Source organism: Urtica dioica, chromosome 5 (genome assembly GCF_054948205.1).
Source record: "Urtica dioica subsp. dioica isolate 48M chromosome 5, U.dioica_male_clone48M_v1_H2, whole genome shotgun sequence".
NCBI lineage: Eukaryota > Viridiplantae > Streptophyta > Magnoliopsida > Rosales > Urticaceae > Urtica > Urtica dioica.
This window is the reverse complement of record NC_142760.1, coordinates 29,624,336-29,644,087: the sequence shown is the minus strand read 5'-3', so window position 1 is coordinate 29,644,087 and position 19,752 is coordinate 29,624,336. Positions and strand designations below refer to the sequence as shown.

The following is a 19,752-nucleotide window of genomic DNA, read 5'->3' as shown; positions in this document are numbered from 1 at the left end:
TTTATTATTTAATTTCAATTTAAGATTGTTTTTATTTCAAAATTAGAAATTTGAAAATTAGTGTACTGGTTTGGATTTGATTCAGTTTTTCTTATATAAGAGTTAATATCAATGAAAGAGAGATTTGTAACACGGTTATTCATTTTCAATATATAATTTTGTCATTTTAGTTAAACGGATGGACGTTAATTTTCCACTTTTTACCCTTAGGAAAAAAAAACCTTAAGCATACAACAGTCAACGGTCAACATTAAGATCTCTGTGGCTTTAAATTCACGTGCCTAAAGCAGACACGAGAGCCAAAATTGAAAGGGAACGAGCGTTGAGTCTCAGATTCAGAGAATCGGAACTAGAGATGCTTCGACGAAAGCCAACGAAGATCGAAGTCAGAATCGAAGATAAAGAAGAACTCGAACAAGCTCGCAAACGATCCAACAACACAACAGCGACAACTTCGAATCCAACAACGACTCTCATTCAGCAACTCGATCGCAACAACAAAGACTCCAAATCGCAGCGAATCGGCCTCTGAAGAAAAACCCTAGTAAATCCCACAAATCCTAAACACTAATTTTCGGTTACTTCAGTTTTCCATGGAAGTCGAGGTCAAGATCCGGCTCGGCAGCGCGTCGGATCACGCGCGGGTGGTAAAGACTCTCTCGCCGTTCCTCGTGAAGACTCACCGCCAGGAGAATTTCTTCTTCGATGGAGCTGAATCGGAGCTCACTTCGCAGCGATCGGTCCTTAGGGTTCGATTCTCCGACATTGAGCCTCGTTGCATGCTCTCTCTCAAGGGAAAGGCTGTCCTAGCGGGAGGAATCAGCCGCGTGGAAGAGGACGAAGAGCAGCTCGACGAGTTCCTCGGCCGGAGCTCCGTCGCCGATCCGGCGAGGCTGGGCTCGGCTGCGGAGGAGGGATCTAGGGTTTTGAGGAGGGTCAGGGATGAGTTTGGGGTTAGGGATTACGTTGGTTTGGGTGGGTTTGAAAATATTAGGAATGTTTATGACTGGGAAGGCTTGAAGTTGGAGGTTGACGAGACTAGGTACTCTTTTGGGGTTTGTTATGAGATTGAGTGTGAGTCTCGTGAGCCAGAGGAGGCTAAGAGGTTGCTCGAGGAGTTTCTGAAGGAGAATATGGTTGATCATTGTGACTCTGAGAAGTCCAAGTTCGCCATTTTTCTGTCCGGGAAGTTGCCTCATTGACAGTGAGTTCTTACTCTGTTTTGAGTACTTGAATTTTGTTTGTTTTCTGGTTATTTGTTTGTGGATTCAAAACTGTGTTGTAATTCCTTGGTTTGTCTACATATTCAATTCTCTTTTGTGTAGAGTTTGTGAATTGCTATGTGGAAGATTATGTCTTGGATGTTTATTGTTCACAAAAGTTCCAAACTGTCTTTTGGGGATTCTTTATTGCCTTTACTTTTGTTGTTGTTGTTGTTGTTTTTGTTGTTGCATTTAATTATTTAGCTCTAGAATGAATGCATTGGATGTTTTTTTGGAAAATTGACCGGGATAAATACAATGGCTTGTCACTTACCAAAAATCAACCAAAACTCAAATATTACACATCTAGTACCGAATTGGTCACGAACTGGTTGATTCCATGACACATTTGGTACTAGATGTGTCAATATTTAGGTTCTGGTTCTTATTTTTTTTTGGAAGTGACAAGCAATTGGTATTATTGCTGTCAATTTCCCATGTTTTTTTTTGTGAAGTTGTTTCTTAGATGATAAAATGGCCTTGGCCGTGCTATAACATTGATTTTTTTTTTTCATTTATTTATAAACTTCCATTCTGAAGAACAAAAAAAAATGGAAAAAACATTCTGGGAATCTACCATATTGAGGTGAGTGAAATGCTTAGGAAAAATCATGTAATTTTATTTTGTTTATTGAATGCCCTTTTGATATGGGAATGCTTTTTGTTATGCTTATTATGTCTTGAATGAAGATTTTACCTCTGTGCATAGTTGGATATCTTTTGTTTTCTTTGTTGATTGTCAGTTCAAATCATTTAGGATCTATCTAGCAATGATCTTTTACTGCATAGAAATGGGTTTTAAGATCCATTAACCCCATTTTTGTTTGTTGCTTGTTACATTTCCTAGTTCAGTTAGTCTGCACTTTTACGTTTAAGCCTACTTTCTCCTCTATTTGTTAAATGAATGGCGGAGACAAAATGCATGTTATGATTTAAGACTAGATAAAATGTTACCATTTACTTGCTACATTTCAATATAGTTCTCAGTCGGTTTTTTTCCCAGATTACTAATGCATTGTTCTCTCAATTTCCAGGCACATTCAGATCGAGCCCGATTGCAGAGAAAACTGGGTGTTTAGAGTTGGGATTCTCATCGCTGTTTATTTTCGTTTTATACAGTTTTCAACCAAGATTAATAATTCTGAGAAAGTGAATCTCAAGATCACAGATTTTCCTTACCCATCAACTTGAATTAGACCTGAATTTGGTCGGCCAAATTATGGGCTCCTTTGTAGCATGGCTATACAATTGTACTCGTTCTTGTCGATTCTTTATTGGAAGCACTGAAATTTTAGATGTCATTTTTCGTTTCTTTTTGTTACCGCTGAAGTGAGGGCATAGTCAACAGACCCCTAGTCCCACGACCGTATCACACTGCAAGAAATTAAAAAAAAAAAAAAAAAAAAAAAAAAAAAAAAGTATTTAAAAAAATAATAAAAATCAATTACTGTAGTTGATTGTTTAACGCCAATGTATGTGAAATTCTGTTCAAGTGAATGTCACAATAATTAATATTATCGACTAGTGCGGAACCTATAGTCTGGTTTAATATCACCTACATTTAGGAGGATTTATACCCATGGAGAATAATAAGCACCAATATGCTAAACGTAGTACAAAAAGAAGATTTTCACTCGACAACTCTTGTGACTGTTCCAAAGTGTTTCCCTTCTGCAAAATAAAGAAATTTATCATCTTCAAATTATGTGTTCAAATTACCATATGAATGCAGACTATTATAACAACTAATCTCTAACGAACGTACGAAATTTAGTGACTGCATGTTGAGTGAAGAAGCTGGATATCGAGCTCAAATAGCTTCTTCATAACTTTGGCTAAGCTGCTTCATCACCGGCGGTGCTTTTATGTGACGATCAAGTTGCAATCCACATTGCTTGTAACCCAATTTATCATGGGCACACAAAGCACGTCTAGATAGATTGTCATTTTGTTCGTGATCGTTTATAGAACAAGCTTCTCCCAAATTAGAACTCAACATCAACTCACCGACATTTTACCAAATCACTTCCGCCTCATCACTTCGGCATCTTATGTACAAGATGTCTCTTCAAAAGATCTTCCATCTACCTCGAGGAGGTGTATTAGAACAGCTTGATGTGCTGACTAGGATTACACATTACATGTGTATGAGTTAATGTAATTTATTTTCCTGCTTTATTATTCTAGCTGGCATTTTATGTGGTAACTAATTTGTTGATATTCAGGTATAGCATCAGACCGTTATCAGCCAGGATTGAAGTTTGTGGCAGTTATTATGTTATGCCGATTCTTACCCTATTTTACATGCATTAATATGTAAGCTGAGGAGAGATATCCGAGTAACTCAGATAAAAAAGAAACAAGAAAGAAAAAGGCGTATCTGAGTGAGATTCTTAGAAAAGGAAAAGGCCATTGTTCTTAACTGAAGGTTTCTTGAGCTATTTGAGTTTGCTCTTGGAGAAGAGGTGTAATCATCGAAAGTTGTAATTGTCCTTGAGATTAGTGCAAATCGAGCTACCTAGGATACTTAGCACCGAACCTCGTCAACAATTCACGGGGTTCATTTGCATTTTTCTGTATTTCATTTCTCTATTTCGAGTTGTGTTTGTGTGTTGCGTGTGATTCAAGTAATTTCAAATACTGTCTTGAGTTTTGGATGTTTGATTTCCAACATAACTTTTAGTTACTTTGTTTTGTATTAAAGAAGTTTTCTACAGCCGATTCATCTAAGATAATTTGAAGATCACTTCGATTTTTTTTCTCCTAAACACTCTCTCTCATCCTCTTAGATTGTATTACAAATCAATAGAAATAAGAACATCTGCCCTTCTTCTTCAAAAAAAAAAAAAAAGAACATCTGCCCAAGACAATAAGACACAAGTCGTTCTTTACTCTCGAGCAATGTAAAAATAGCTGCAGAAGAAAAAAAAATCCCGAAACTAAGTAGACTAAAAAGAAATTCTATATACACGTGGTCAGACCTAAATCCTTGTCAGGTGTTGGATTCATAATCTTCTTGTTGAATTCATATTAGATGCGACATGTCACATCTAATTGATTATATTGGCATTACAAGTTACATTTCGCATCTAATTTTCGTGAAAAATAACTGCGGGTCAATTTTTCCCATTTTTATTCGACCTAGTTTTTAGATATGACATGTCTTTATTATTGAAGTTTAAAGAATCTCTTTGTAGTTAAATTTCACTTTAATCAATTATACACTATGTGCGTGAATGTATGAATGGAAAATAATACAAATAATTACATGGTAAAGGCCCAAATTAATCTGCTTTTAAAAATTGCCAATATCAATAAATATAACATTAGGGGAATTCCGAATATTTCATTTGAGATAATAATTCTCACCAATTTTCAAATATTCAATAAATATTTATTTTTAATATTCAGATAATATGTTATTATATCAAATGAACTGAAAATAACTTAAGAAAATGAAATGGCATGATGAACATGAAAAAAAAAATGAGATTTAAAAAAAATGATATATTCTCGTATTAAAAATGAGAAGTCCCTTGAAAAAAAAAATGAGAAGTGAATATCATCGATTTAAAAAAAAAAAAAAAAAATTAAAAATAGCCCAGGTAAGATCCTATTAATTTTGGATCCGCTTATTTCACGTGGATATATAACCTCTAATGAAATAAAATGTTTCGCAAAATAGCCAATTAAATAAAAATCTCAACCGCAAAGCAATCGAATATAAATCTGAAACTCACATAAAAATCTCAGCCGTCCAATATTTGATTTATATATATTTTCGCAAATAGAGGCCGATCATAAACTCATAATAAAAGATCCTGAAATCATGAGAACCTCTCGCGTATCAGCGCATGAATCAAAACCACAAGAGTCGGCTATAGTTAACATTACGAAAATCATACTTCGAAATTTCAATAGGTTGAGATTTTGATATACTAACTAAATCAACGAAAAAAAAAAAAAAATCAATCTGCATATATACTACGTTAAAGAAATAAAATAAAAATAAACCCCCCGATTACGATTATCAAATAATATCATATATAACCATCGCGTACTTGAAACCCTACAACTATATATATTGACACAAAAAAAGCAGGTACACACACAAACACAAGTTGATATCTCGTCAATAATCAAAATGAGCATGATGAAGACTAAAGTCCTGCTCTCTCTCCTCCTCCTCCTCCTCCTCTCTCTCCTGTCCCTCGCGGCGGCGGCGGATCAGCTTCCGCCACTTGGCAGCGACGAGAGCAGTCTAATAATCCTGGCTCGAGGCCGGTTTCCTTGGACGTGTCGGGCTGAGCTGTACGAGTTCCAACGCCGTGGGGCCCACATCCACCATGATTGTTGCGTCCTCATCGATGACGTCGTCAGAAAGGCCGCCGCCGTGCGCTATCCCGTGGGACCCGTCCTCCGCTCCGCCCACCGCCACTGCCTTCACCACTCACCGCCTGTCCGTGATGTAGCTCCCGCGCCACGTAAGTTACCTTTTTTTTTTTTTTTTTATTACTATTATTTTAGTCCATTTTTCATCATCTTGTTTACGTAACAATATTGATAAAAAATTTTACCTCTCAACGCCCCGAAATGAAAATTTTGAGTCACCGAAATGATAAATCTTTTTTCTTTTATAATATATTCTCTAATGGTGTTCTTTTATATATAAGAAAATTTAAATTCGATAATACCTTGGTAACGAAGAAGCTTATACTTGCATTTTATATATATAAAGTAATATTAAATTTATCTTATGTTTAATTTTGAAGAAACTAGATTGTCTTCGATATTAAAGTTATAATTCAATTATTCATATATTAAACAAACAGTCGAAATTAACCAGTCTCTTGTTAAATTTTATTTTTAACTTTATAAACTAAGAATTTTATTTTTAGACTTTTGGCTCCGCTTTTAAATTTTTGTTTTTGGCTCTGTCCCTTGCACTCGCCAGGTGTCTTCTCTCGGGATGTCCCGAATTCCGCCGCACCATCTCCGGCACCAGAAACGTCAGAGAGATCTTTCTACTTCTCCCCCTCAGAAGCCCCAAACGCCGCCTCACCATCTCCGGCCCCAAAAGCAGAAGCTCCGGCGCCAGAAACGTCCGAGAGATCTTTCTTCTTCGCCCCCTTGGAAGCACCAAAAGCCGACACGCCATCATCGCCCTCTCCGGCCCCAGAAGCGGAAGCCCCGGCACCAGAAGTGTCAGAGAGATCTTTCTTCTTCTCTCCCGTTGAAGCCCCAAACGCCGCGTCGCCCTCTCCGGCCCCAGAAGCAGAAGCTCCGGCACCAGAAACGTCTGAGAGATCTTTCTACTTCGCCCCCGTGGAAGCACCAAAAGCCGACACGCCATCTCCGGCCCCAGAAACGTCTGAGAGATCCTTCTTCTTCTCTCCCGTTGAAGCCCCGAACGCCGCCTCGCCATCTCCGGCCCCAGAAGCAGAAGCTCCGGCGCCGGAAGTGTCAGAGAGATCTTTCTTCTTCTCTCCCGTTGAAGCCCCAAACGCCGCGTCGCCCTCTCCGGCCCCAGAAGCAGAAGCTCCGGCACCAGAAACGTCTGAGAGATCCTTCTTCTTCTCTCCCGTTGAAGCCCCAAACGCCGCCTCGCCATCTCCGGCCCCAGAAGCAGAAGCTCCAGCGCCGGAAGTGTCAGAGAGATTCTTCTTCTTTGCCCCCGTGGAGGCCCCGGAAGCCGCCACACCATCGGTCTCTGGGGAAGCGGGCGAGAGAAGAGGGTTGTGGGAGAGCGATGAGCTGAACAAGTGCAAGCACGCGCACCGTCTAAGGACATGCATGGCCGAGATCAGCGAGCATGTGATATCCGGCGCCGCCATCGGAGTCAGGTGTTGCAACGCCGCCATCGAAGCCGCCTTCGGATGTGGCTTCATGGTCCACGTGGCCGACTCTTGCATAAACGCACGATACCAGTAGTAGTCTTCCAATTTTATTCTCTCTCCAGTTTTGTTTATTATTGGGTTTTTTTTTTTTTTTAGGAAGTTTATTATTGTTCGTTTGTTTTTATAATTGAATTGTGATCAAGTGTGTTATGGGTTTTTTTTTTTAGTATATGAATATGTTTTGGCCACTGATTGTTCTTAAAGTGTTATCAAAGTTTCCACTTGGTTTCCATACATAATAGTTGGGTAAACATTACAATCTTACTTTGAAGTTCCTTATATTGAGGTTTTGATGCTAATCAACATGTTAAAGATCCAAGCAATAATAATAACCAAAATCAACAAAACATATATTTAATATGAAATCAATTTAAAGTAGTTTAAAAAAATTAAATAAAATAAATTAAAACCTCCCATAAATAGGACTTGGTTGAAGATATAACATCATATCAAACCATCATCATTCGATATTTGAATATTTGAAACCGATAATACAATGTTACCATAAACACCACGTTTAGATGAAATTTTTCATTTTTAAGGCTAGTATAATATTATTCAATGTAAAATAAAAGAAAATTAAAAAATTAAAAAGTTCCATTCTATATATATTACTAACACAAAACACGTCAAAAACATAGACCAAGAAGGCCAACCCTCAAATATCTATCTCTCCAACCCTCAAATATATTACTAACATCTCGTCACTCTCCAACCCTCAAATATCTATCTATCACCGATGAAGACCAAGATACTCCTCTTCCTATCTCTCCTAAACCTTGCCGCAGCAAGGGATCAGCTCCCGCCACGTGGCAGAGGCAGGCAGCATCATTAGCCACCCTGTCTCATCATTTCTTGACCATCGATCTCTCAGAAGGCTCGGCTTTACTATATCTTGAAACGAATCGACGGCTGAGAGAAAAGGTAGTAGTCAATTGGGATTAGACGATCGTAGGCTGGAGAAAAATGCAAGATGTGCGGGGGGCAGGGACGGAAGCAAAAATTTTGATTTAATTTTTTTTTTATGATATTTTTTATCTAAATTTAATTTTTTCTCTCTTATTTCTACCCTAAGAAATTTTAGATTAGTTCCCCCGAAATAAATAAATTCACTTTAACCCCCTAATTTTTTTAGTCCAGCTCCGTCCCTGCGCGCGGGAGAGTACGGGGAGCACTTTGGAACCGGGGCGCCCCCGTCAGCTTCAACTGTTGCAACGCCATATCTTCAAAGCTAGCCGGAGTGGAATGTGTGGTCGAGGTCGACATTGTCTTCGAGCAATAATAATGCTTAAGACACACTATACGTACATTCCTACTTGTTTGATATATTTCCACTTTTATTCTATATGTTGTACTTAATGAGAGGTAAGAGTCAACGTACATATACTGGAGGTAAGTGGATAAGCAGTTATATCTTGAGAAATTTCATTTTCTAGACCTAAAAGTGATGGAAATATCTTCATTAGACCCGTTAATTAAAAAATATCTAAAATTGGACTTTTGGACAAAAATACCCTCAATTCAAAATAAACCTCATATTCTCACTTCTCACTTTCTCTTCTCACTTTCTCCTTCATCTTCTCACTTTCTTCTCACTTCTCTCACTTTCTCTCACATTCAAAATAAACCTCATATCTCCTTTCTCTTCTCACTTCTCTCACTTTCTCTCACTTCCGACGCCCACCTCACCACCTCCGACGCCGACCTCACCACCTCCGACGCCCACCACGCCGACCCCGACCTCCATCAACCTCCATAGCTCTCCAAAATGACAAAAAAGGTATGTTTTTTAATGGTTTTTTCATGGTTGCTTAGTGTAGCATAGATAAGAAATAAGATTAGAGTGGTTTTTTCATGGTTTTTAATGGTTTTTTGTTTTAAATCGCTGTTATTTTTATTTTTTTTTAAATCTTGATGCATCCCGTCGGATCCCATCGGAATCAGTCGGGATCCGACCGATTCCGATGGGATCCGACGGGATCCGATGAAGTTGAAGCTATGGAGGTCTCGAATCGGGATGCTGGAATTTTTTTTTTTTTTTTTAAATCTTGATGGATCCCATCGGAATCAGTCGGGATCCGACCGATTCCGATGGGATCCGACGGGATCCGATGAAGTTGTCGCTATGGATGTCTCGAATCGGGAAGTTGGAAATTTTTTTTTTTTTTTTAAATTTTGATGGATCCCGTCGGATCCCATCGGAATCAGTCGGGATCCGACTGATTCCGATGGGATCCGACCGTCTCCGATGAGGTTGGGTCCCGTCGGTTTGAAATGTTTTTTTTTTTTTTTAAATCTTTAGAGAATCTAGTTAAATTTATTTGTGTTTGTTTTTATTTTTTTCAGATTTTAGTTATGTTTTTTGTTGGATTGTTTTGAATGATATTTAGTTGTGTTAGTTGTCTTTTGAATGATATATAATTGTGTTTTTAGTTGTGTTTTGAATCATATTTAATTTTAGTTGTGTTTTGAATGATATTTAATTTTTGTTGTGTTTTGAATGATATTTGTTTTGTTTTTATAATTTATTAGTGATTAAACTAAATATAACTCGTGTTTTAGGAGAATTTGACGTTGCTATGTGAGAGTAATTTTCCGGGTCGAATCACGTATAGTGGTTCGGGAATGTTGAAGCTTGTGAAAGAAAAATTCACAGCTCTGGATCTACTTCAAAGGATAGCAGAGACTCCGTTCGCTCAATTCTTCGAGGCGACGACGTTAAATTTCTCTTCAGTACTCTTACACTCTCTGCTTCTTCGAAAGGTGGAGTCCACGAAAAGGGGTGAGATTCACTTCGGTATCGGAAATAAACGCGTGAGATTCGGTAAACTCGAATACGCGTTGATCACCGGATTCAGTATGGAAGACGGTCCGACGGCGGAGGAACAGAACGAGCGAAGAAGTAATAGGCTCGTGATCGATCACTTAAACGGCATGCGAAACGCCAAGCTCGAAGTCTTGACGAACGCGTTCAAGACATGTCAAGATCCGGAGGACGCGTACAAGCTTGGATTGTGCGTGTTTGTCATTGGGTATCTCCTCGGAGTAGAACACACCCGAGTCATTAACGACAAGTATCTCTACATGGTTGAGGACTTGCCATTCTTCTATTCTCTGCCATGGGGGAACATCACGTGGACAGAGACGTTCTCCGCCCTCTCTGTGGACATGAAACGCTACTGTCTAAAACAAAAGGACAAATCCGCCAACGAGAACATTCTTCAGAAGGAGGCAAAGTATTCCTTACCGGGGAATTTGCACGCCGTGCAATATTGGGCGTTCGAGGCTATTCCGGAGATTAGTCAGCAGTTCGGGAACAATATCGGTGTTCGAGTACCGAGGATGCTTTCGTGGTCAAGCGTTCGAGTGGTGACACGCAAGGACGTCGAGAAGGTTTTCCTTAAAAAAACGGTAATTTATAATTTATATCTTTTATACATAATTTATACACTTATCTAGATGTTAAGTATTTATAATTTTTTTTCCTCTTGTAGCTCGGTGTTCTTCAGATGTTGAGACCAAGGACCGGCGAGCGCGAGTTCTTCCAGCAACTAGAAACGCAACTCAGTCAATCGCTCTATCCGACTGAAGGCGAAAACATGGTTGAGCCACGTAATATCGAGGAAGAGATTGATTTAGTACAATCATTCGCGAAAGAAGCCGACGGACTCAGAGAAGCGGAAAAGGACGAAGAGGAGAACTTGTGGAGTGATGAAGACGATGATGATGATCATGTTTCAGATACACCGCGAGAACCTCGTCAGGTAAATTTTATTTAGTAATTACTAGTTTTAGAGTAGTTATTAGTATCAATCATGTGAAGTAGTTATTAGTTTCAATCATTTCAGCCCACACTTCGTGCACCTCTCAGTCGTCCCGATCATCCCGCTCCTCCCGATCGTCCCGGTCGTCCCGATCATCCGGCTCGTCCCGATCATCTCCCTATGTGGTCTTTGACGGAGGAAATGTGGAATAATATGATCGAGACTCAGAATCAACTTCTAAAATCTCATAATGAACTTCGAAAATCTCAGAGTCAGTTGGTACGATCTCAGGCAACAGTCTTGAGGGCTCTAAGTACAAATGGTCGGAGGCTAGAGAGAATGAGGCGATCTCAGGTTAGTTTTTTTTATTTTTTAAATAAATTAGTCATTTCTATAAAAATTTAGTTTCTTATTCAGTATTTTGTGTCATCAACTTACAGCTTGACATGTTCGAGAAGATAAACTACATTTTCTCGGACGTGACGGGTTTATGTCCCGGGCCGTTACCAACTACACAAGCATGTAAACCTCGTCCACCTCAACCTAGTCCTCCGGCCCATCCTAATCCTCCGGCCCCTCCTAGTCCTCCTGCCCCTCCTAGTCCTCGTTCACATGCGGCGTCACAGCCGTCGTCTTCGCATCCCTCGTGTACGACGAGGAAGCCGGTTTCACCTAGTAAAAAAACGTCTCCGGCGGAACGATGCATCAGATAAGACGCTCCCGTTGTCTACCCTAGCAAAGAAGAAGGCGAAAGAGAAGGTACGAACACCATCTCAAAAGCGTATTCGAAAAGATACTTTCTCCGCCGATTTCACGGATCCGACGCCGCCGAAGTATGCAACAAATAAGCGGGTGTCGCCGTTCAAACCGTTGAAGGAGCCAATACTTAAAGATTGGGAAGCCGTTGTGAAGTGGAGTAAAACGCGAAAACTTGATGGTCATTTTATGCCGAGGATTTATGTGAAGATCGCTAGCGTGGAAGAAAATTTTTTCAAGCTCCTTCTCGAGAACGGAAAATGGCTAGACGACACGGTATGTATAACTACTTTACGTTTAATATGTTTTTTCATCTAAAAGTTAATTATTATGACTTAAACATATTTGTTAATCCAAATACGTTGACAGCATATTGATGCTATTATACATATGCTACGGAGACGCCAACGACAATATGACGGGTATCGTCAAGACGTCTGCATCATGGATACCCAATGGGTCCAACATGTATATGGGCGTTATACGAAAGAACAAGAGTTCAAGAAGATTGCCGACGAAACAGGCAATGAGGCGGAGATCGTAGACTGGGATCAACGACTCGTGTTTGATCCTATGACTGGATACAGGAACTCTCAAGTCTTGCCGAGGAATTGTGCCGTGGAGAATTTGTTCGTCGTGAACTTCAAACAGATGCATTGGTTCACGTTCCGAGTCGACCTCAAAGAGCTGACCATAACCGTCTTGGACTGCCAAAATGATATTGTGAAGATGAGAGAACATGCCAACAACTTCAGAACGATGATGGATGTTAGTAAACTTTAAAGTTTATAGTAAATCATATATTTATTTTCTTACATTCTCATGTTAACGTAGGATTGGTGTCAAGCGATATCGAAGGTTATGGCAATGTCGAGATTATTCAACGAGCATCCGAAGGTGGAGCGAGAGCTAGATGGCGGGGAAATTCGACTTCCACCGTTCGGATGGGTAGTTGACGATACCATCCCACAATGTGTGACAAGGTATGTAAAAAAAATTATGAAGTATTATTTAAGAGTTATGTTATTTGTGTATAACATTTTCTGATTTTGTCTTTTAGTGGTGATTGTGGGATGTTCGCAATCAAATACATGGAGCATATCCTTGTCAACGCCAGTTTTGATACACTACGAAGCGAGAACATGAAGACGTTCAGGAAGAAATGGTCGACGGACCTATTTTACCAATTAGAAGAGCGATGATATTTATTAATTATTAGGATATCTCTAGTTTTATTTCATTAAATATTTTTGATATTTCTAGTTTGATGTCATTAAATATATTGGATATCTTTAGTTTCATTTTATGATATAGTTTCATGTCATTAAATTTATATTTAATTATTTTAAAGTAATAAAAAAAAATATAAACATAAACATAACCACAAACATGTTCAACTCAAACTTAAACGTCAATTGTTCAACAAAATAAGTTTAAAAAAAAAAAGATAATGATCAACTTAATGAAAATAAACAAGTTTTCACTCTCTCCATGTGCATGTCTTCCTATTATGTCTCATACCACCACATTTACCACATTTCCGATGGATAACAACTTTTTCTCCTTGAGATGGGTATCGATTGACTCTTCGCCTTCCTTGTTTACTTTTCTTCGGCCGACCAGCTTGTTTCTTTTCAACTGGTGCCAACACCTTCATGTTTTTTATGTCATCCGGAACGTTCCACTGTTCTTCATTCCCAACAGGATATATAGACTCCTTGTACATCTCAATCCATATCTCTTTCGAATAGAAAGGACTGCACAACGAATAAATGTCCACACTCCTGTGTTGTGCGGATGCGATGGCATGCTCGCACGGGATTCCAAGTAGTTGTGGTAGTCCACAAGTGCATGTGTTATTCATCAAATGCACATCAAAGTCATCTCTCTCGTCTCTAACATTACATTCAAACATCCCGAGTCCGTAGGTATTCACGTATTGTGCTTTGCCGTTCAGATGTTCGAGATTATCTTGAAACTTCGGGGACAGTCTTGTATCACATTTTCTAGCAATTTCTTCTCGATTAAAAAACCATGTTTGAAGTGTGAATCTAATGAACTCAAGCAAAGTGGTGATGGGAAACGTTCTAGCATTCCTCGTCTTATTGTTGAAGCTTTCTGCATTATTGCTTGTCATTATATCATACCTATAGAAACAGTTACATATTAGCGACGTTCTGGTTAAAACACTTGTAATGATAAAGGGAAAAGTTTTAGTCTTACCGTTTTCCAGGAAAAAATGCTTTTGCCCACCGATCAAAACCGACTTCCTCGAGATACTTAGCCATCTCGACATCTTTTCTCCTCAATTGCTGAAAATGAGCTTCGAAAGCCCGCTTGTTGAAGGCATAAGCGGCATCATACAGTTCAATTCCACAATGATCAGTCTTGAATTTGTGCTGGACATTTAGTTTGAGATGATGGAAGCATGCTCCATGAGGGATACCGGGAAACACCACTTCGACGCCATGTATGATGCTAACATGTCGATCTGATATGAACACCAACTCTTCAAGGTCTTCACCGATAGCTTCTCTCAACTTTCTCAAAAACCAAATCCACGAAGCATGACACTCGCTATCTACTACCCCGAATGCAAGTGGATACAACTGAGAATTAGCATCCATCGCAATTGCGCATAGCAACTGTCCATCGTATTTTGTCTTCAAAAATGCACCGTCTAATGATATGACGGGTCGACAAGACTTGAACCATCTATGACACGCCCCAATAGAAAAGAACGCGTATTTGAATCTATCGCCATCTTTCACAAACGCCGTAAGAGTCCCTGGATTCTTCTGCTCCAACATGTATAACCAAGATGGTAACTTCTGATAAGATTCTTCTGGCGTACCCCTTACGTAAGAAATTGCTTTCTCCCTTGTTCTCCAAGCTTTCAAGTACGATATGCCAACACCCCATCTTGTCTGCACTTCCTCTCTTACGTTATGCACTGAATATTCAGCCATAGAGCTAATGTTGTACTTATCTTTGAAGACGTGCCCAATAACCCAAGGTGCAGCTCCTCTATGACCTTCTGTTCGAACCACACGCGCGCAAGAATGTCTACTCTCATACGACGTTATCTGCCACATGTCAGACCACTGCACAACACCCCTCAGCTTCCAAGTGCACATCTCATTTTTGCATATGACATACCATCTCTTTTTCAAAGACGATTTCACTCTAAACTCAAAATTATTTTTTAGAGCAAAAACATGAATCTGTTGCTTCATCTGTTTCTTTGACTCAAACTCTTTCCCAAGGTATATATCTTCTGTGCTACCTATTGCATGTAATCAATGGTTATAAAATATATAACATAACATTTTCCATATTATAAGTAGATATCATTGTTTTTATTACCTGTGGAAGAATGTGACAATAGAGTTGGACCTTCATTACGTTCTTCTTTGACAACATCAGCCGCTGTGAAGTCAGGGGCTTCCCATGAATAACGCACAAAATCCGTTTGTGAAACATCTTTACGAGGGTCACGTGACGGTTCACCTTGTTTTGATGGTTCACCGTGTCCTGATGGTACTGCAAAATGTTTAACAAAATCTTTATATTCTTCATGATTTACAAACTCTTCGAATTCTGTTTCTTTGTCATTGTTGTGTCCATCTTCTCCCTTGTCACTTTTATCTTCGTCAACTTTGTTATTTTGTTCTTCATCATCTTCTTCCTTGTTGTTGTGATAATTATCTCTATCATGCACGTATACTTCATCATCTCGACCGCTGATTATCAAATTCTTTCGTCTCTTGTTGAGTTCAACACGAGGCAACTCTTCATTGATAACATTTTTTCCTTTATCTACTTTGTTTGCACTGAACGCTGTGATTTCTTTCGATATCAAAGTTACACAAAGTGCATATTTTCTACGACTTTTGCACTTCGTATAATACTTAACATCAATATCGTCCTTCAACAAAGCAGGCTCAATCGGCATATTACTCGCTTCATATGGAACTTCTAACTTTAAGTCATACTTTGATCTGTCTATATCGACTCTATTGTACACCTTGTCGACTAACCCCGTGTATGTCGTCTCTTTCGAAACTTCAAGCGGAAATGTTCTTGCATTTTTGAACACGTATAAGTGTCCATTTCTCTCCCATGTGTCGTTAACCATCAACAAAACTGCAACAAATATCACATAAAATACATTAAATAAAAAAAAATATTTTTTATTTTTTCTTCATACACTATCGGATCCGGCCAGATCCGGTCGGATCCAGTCAGATCCGGCCAGATCCGGTCGGATCCAGTCAGATCCGGCCAGATCCGGTCGGATCCTGTCAGAATTTCAGCTTAAATTTTATCGGAAATAGTACTTAAATTTCATCCTAAATTATCGGATTTCATCGGAAATAACGTTAAATTCCGGGTTATTTGACCTAAATCTACCAACTTTTTTTTTTTTACACAAACTATATCAACATAACTATAAAAGATGAATGAATGAGCATACTAACCCATTTCGACAGGATTGATTGAAGTGGATACTCAAAAATGATGAAACTAGAGGAAATGAGAGAGGTTGAGAGATGAAAAGAAGTAGAGAATGAAGTGAAGATTTATATTACCTTGAAAGGGTATTTTTGTCCGAAATTTGTACAAAAGTCTAATTTTAGATATTTATGAACTAGTGAGTCTAACTAAGATATTTTCATAACTTCGAGGTTTAGAAAATGAAATTTCTCTATATCTTTACTTGAGAACTAAAAAAGAAAAAAAAAATCAATCTAAGAAAAATACAATACATGAAAAATAAAAACCATCAACTTCCAAGAAAATAGTGCAACTTTCAAAAAGACACATGGGAACTCTTGATTGTCTCATTTTCTACTATATAATTTTACTTTTTTGGTACTATTTTTTTTGTTTTATAAAACATCATAATTTCATTTCCTTAAGGTACAAATCTTCTAAGAGAGCCTTCTCAGCACAAGGCGGAACAACCTCCTACCGATTCACCGTCTCCAATTATCCGCCAATGCGAGCTGGCTACAGCAATTTCATGCCCCCATACGAACCGCACGGGGTTGCCCAAATATCGTCATCAGGGAAATAGCTCGCACGTGATACCCTATTTACCAAAGTCTCCGGGAATCGTATTGCCCGCCAAATATTCTTAATTAGTAACGCTTTGTCCCGAAACCCCATGCCTCCCTCTAACTTGTTCCGGCAAAGTAGAGGTTAATAAGTTATACCGGCGTGAGCTTCCAATTCCTGTATCGAAATTCTGAAGGTATAAATCTCCTACTGGAGTGCTTAAATAACCCTCATATAAATCTGATATACTATTTGCTGACTTATTCTATTTTCTAGGACTTCCACTACTACAAATTAACATATTAGGTGCGGAAGGGTATTAGGTGCGACATGTCGCACCTAAATGTCGCACCTAAGCACATATTAGGTGCGACATGTCGCACCAGATAATCCTCCAAGCGACTAAAAATTTCGCTGATGATTAGTGCTATCCGGTGCGACTCTGTCGCACCCAATACCTTCTGCGACGGGTTATCCGGTGCGACGCTGTCGCACCTAATGTCGCACCTAATAAACTTTTAGATGCGACATTTTAAGCATTGGGTGCGACATTCGTCGCACCGGAAAACGTATTTTGTCCTAGTGTCCAATCATTTGACTGTGTCATTTGTTAATCATGGATATGGTTACTCGATCAATGTATAAACTTGGAACAGTCACAATTCTTTATCTAATAATTTCCAGTTATTTTCTTCTTATTTTTGGGTATATACTAGCTGACATTTTTGTTATGGGGAATAATATTTTATCAGCGTATATGAAAATCTAATGAGAGCTTTTCTTATTTATATCATATTTTACCATACACAACTCGTCTCTTCTTCATGTGGATACGTGTTGAAACTGGAATATTACGATGACCATTAGGAATGGCAGTTTAATCCGAAACTCGTTAACCCGTCGGGTATCCGAGCTAAACGGGCCGGGTGATACCCGCTCAAATGGGTTACGGGTTAACGGGTAATACCCGTTATCATTTTTAGCGGGTACGGGTCGGGTGACGAAAATAACATATCCGACCCGGTAACCCGTTAACCCGACCCGTAAACATTAAAAAAAAACCCTAGAATTTTTGTATAACTTATACGTACACCCATATATATATGCAGCAGTAAAAAAAAATCTGAAAGTTCAAGAGTCGACGACCCTCACGCCTCACCCACCCAGCCGATCGTTGGTGGTCAACAACTCACCTTCGATGTACCCATCTGATCGCCGGTGGTCAACATCTCGCCGTCGTGGTCATTGATACTCCATCTCTATCGGGTAATATTTCATCTCTATCGACATGTTTTTTTTATTATATCTCTGACTCTCACACTGTGTCTCTATGGCAGTCCGTATTACTACGTCGGTGCTCATCAAATCTCCGTTAATTTGCTATTTTTTTTGCCGGTCGGACGGTGCTCGTCGTATCTCCATTTAGCTGCCATCGGTTCGTCGCTGTTTTCCGGTAACTCCTCTCTCTCTCTCTCTCTCTCTCTCTCTCTCTCTCTCTCTTTATTTTTTTCCCTCTCTGATTCTAATTCTCTGCGATAGTTTTGTTACGTTGCCGCAAATTGTCTCACGTCTCCCAACCGCTGGCATCTATTTTCCATCACTGTTGCCACTCTCGAATCTCGATCGGTTCGACGTTTACGACATCGGGGTCTCCTAAAAGGGAAGAAAAGTTTGAAGAAACTGCAAAACAACTTAAAGTGAAATGTACTAAGAAGTTGGTTTTGGATAACAGTACAAGATGGAATTCAACATATTTGATGCTTAAAGTTGCTTTGCAGTACAAGCTTGTCTTTTTTCGTTTGAAACAGCGCGATACTCAATATAATTGTTTGCCGTCCGACGATGATTGGAAGATAGCCGAAGAATTGTGTGCCAGGCTCGAGAACTTCAACAACGTGACCGAGATTTTTTTCTGGTATCAAATATCCTACTGCTAACCTTTTTTTTATAGAGATGGCTGAAATTAAATTGTCTCTTCCTGATTGGAAAAAATCTGAAATACCAGAAATAGAGGAAATGTCAGAATCCATGATTCAGAAATATGACAAATATTGGGATGATATCCAAGGAATATTGTGTATAGTGACAGTCTTAGATCCCAGGTACAAGATGAAGTCGTTTAAATGTTATTTTCCATTGATATACGGAAAGGAACGTTGTGGCATGGAAACTGAAAAGGTCTTGGTCATGTTAAGATCATTAGTGGCTGAATATGAATTGAAGACAAAGAATAAAGAGAGCGAAAACTCCGAAAAGGGTTGTTTGATGGATGATGGTCGTTCTACTTGTCCCCCAATAAAAAAAGACGAGGTTTGAAACTTTTTTACAAAGTGAAGATGTTGTTGAGAATGTCAAGAGTGATTTGGATTTTTATTTGGAAGAATCTCTCATGCCTATGAAAGAAAACTTCAATGTGTTGAGTTGGTGGAAAACTTATGGAGTGAAGTTTCCGATACTATCTCAAGTAGCTCGGGATATATTAGTTATTCCTATGTCCACCGTTGCTTCCGAATCCGCTTTCTCAACAAGTGGAAGAGTTGTAAATCCGCACCGTAGTAGACTTTTGCCATCAACCTTAGAAGCATTGATGTGTGCTCAAAATTGGTTGTTGAGTGAAAATCAAGGTAATATTATTGTGTTTACAATTTAATTTCAAAGTAAATTATTTTTGTACTCATTGTCTTTGTTATCTTTTTTTTTTTTGTAGATAAGAAGTCTTCCGATGACGTCTATATGTACTATTGGGATGATGGTGATACTAGTGACCAAGAGGTACTTTTTTTAATACTTGTAATTTCAGCTACTGTGTTTTTGGACTTAAGAAAAAAAATGTTCTTTTGTATAGGAAATGTCTTCATCAAACGTCATGGAGGAGCCCTCAAACTAAATTATTAAATCATGAAGGAAATGTTATTTTATTGTAACCACAACAACTTGTTGTTCTTAATATGTTAAGGGTTAACGTGTGTGTGTGGCTACTAGTACTGGATACTACCACTTGGTAGCATGTTT

At 38.9% G+C, this 19,752-nt stretch overlaps 2 protein-coding genes across 2 annotated transcripts; both read left to right on the top strand.

The window, feature by feature from the left end:
* Positions 1-283: 283 nt before the first annotated feature.
* Positions 284-2,563, top strand: LOC149397786 (adenylate cyclase). The gene is made up of 2 exons (XM_089615925.1): positions 284-1,204; positions 2,297-2,563. The coding sequence occupies exon 1, from the start codon at positions 594-596 to the stop codon at positions 1,200-1,202; it is 609 nt and encodes a 202-aa protein (XP_089472051.1). The 5' UTR covers positions 284-593; the 3' UTR covers positions 1,203-1,204; positions 2,297-2,563.
* An 8,195-nt stretch (positions 2,564-10,758) lies between these two features.
* Positions 10,759-12,939, top strand: LOC149397785 (uncharacterized). The gene is made up of 7 exons (XM_089614354.1): positions 10,759-10,923; positions 11,008-11,277; positions 11,364-11,445; positions 11,660-11,955; positions 12,049-12,447; positions 12,514-12,662; positions 12,740-12,939. The coding sequence occupies exons 1-7, from the start codon at positions 10,759-10,761 to the stop codon at positions 12,879-12,881; spliced, it is 1,503 nt and encodes a 500-aa protein (XP_089470480.1). The 3' UTR covers positions 12,882-12,939.
* Positions 12,940-19,752: the final 6,813 nt, after the last annotated feature.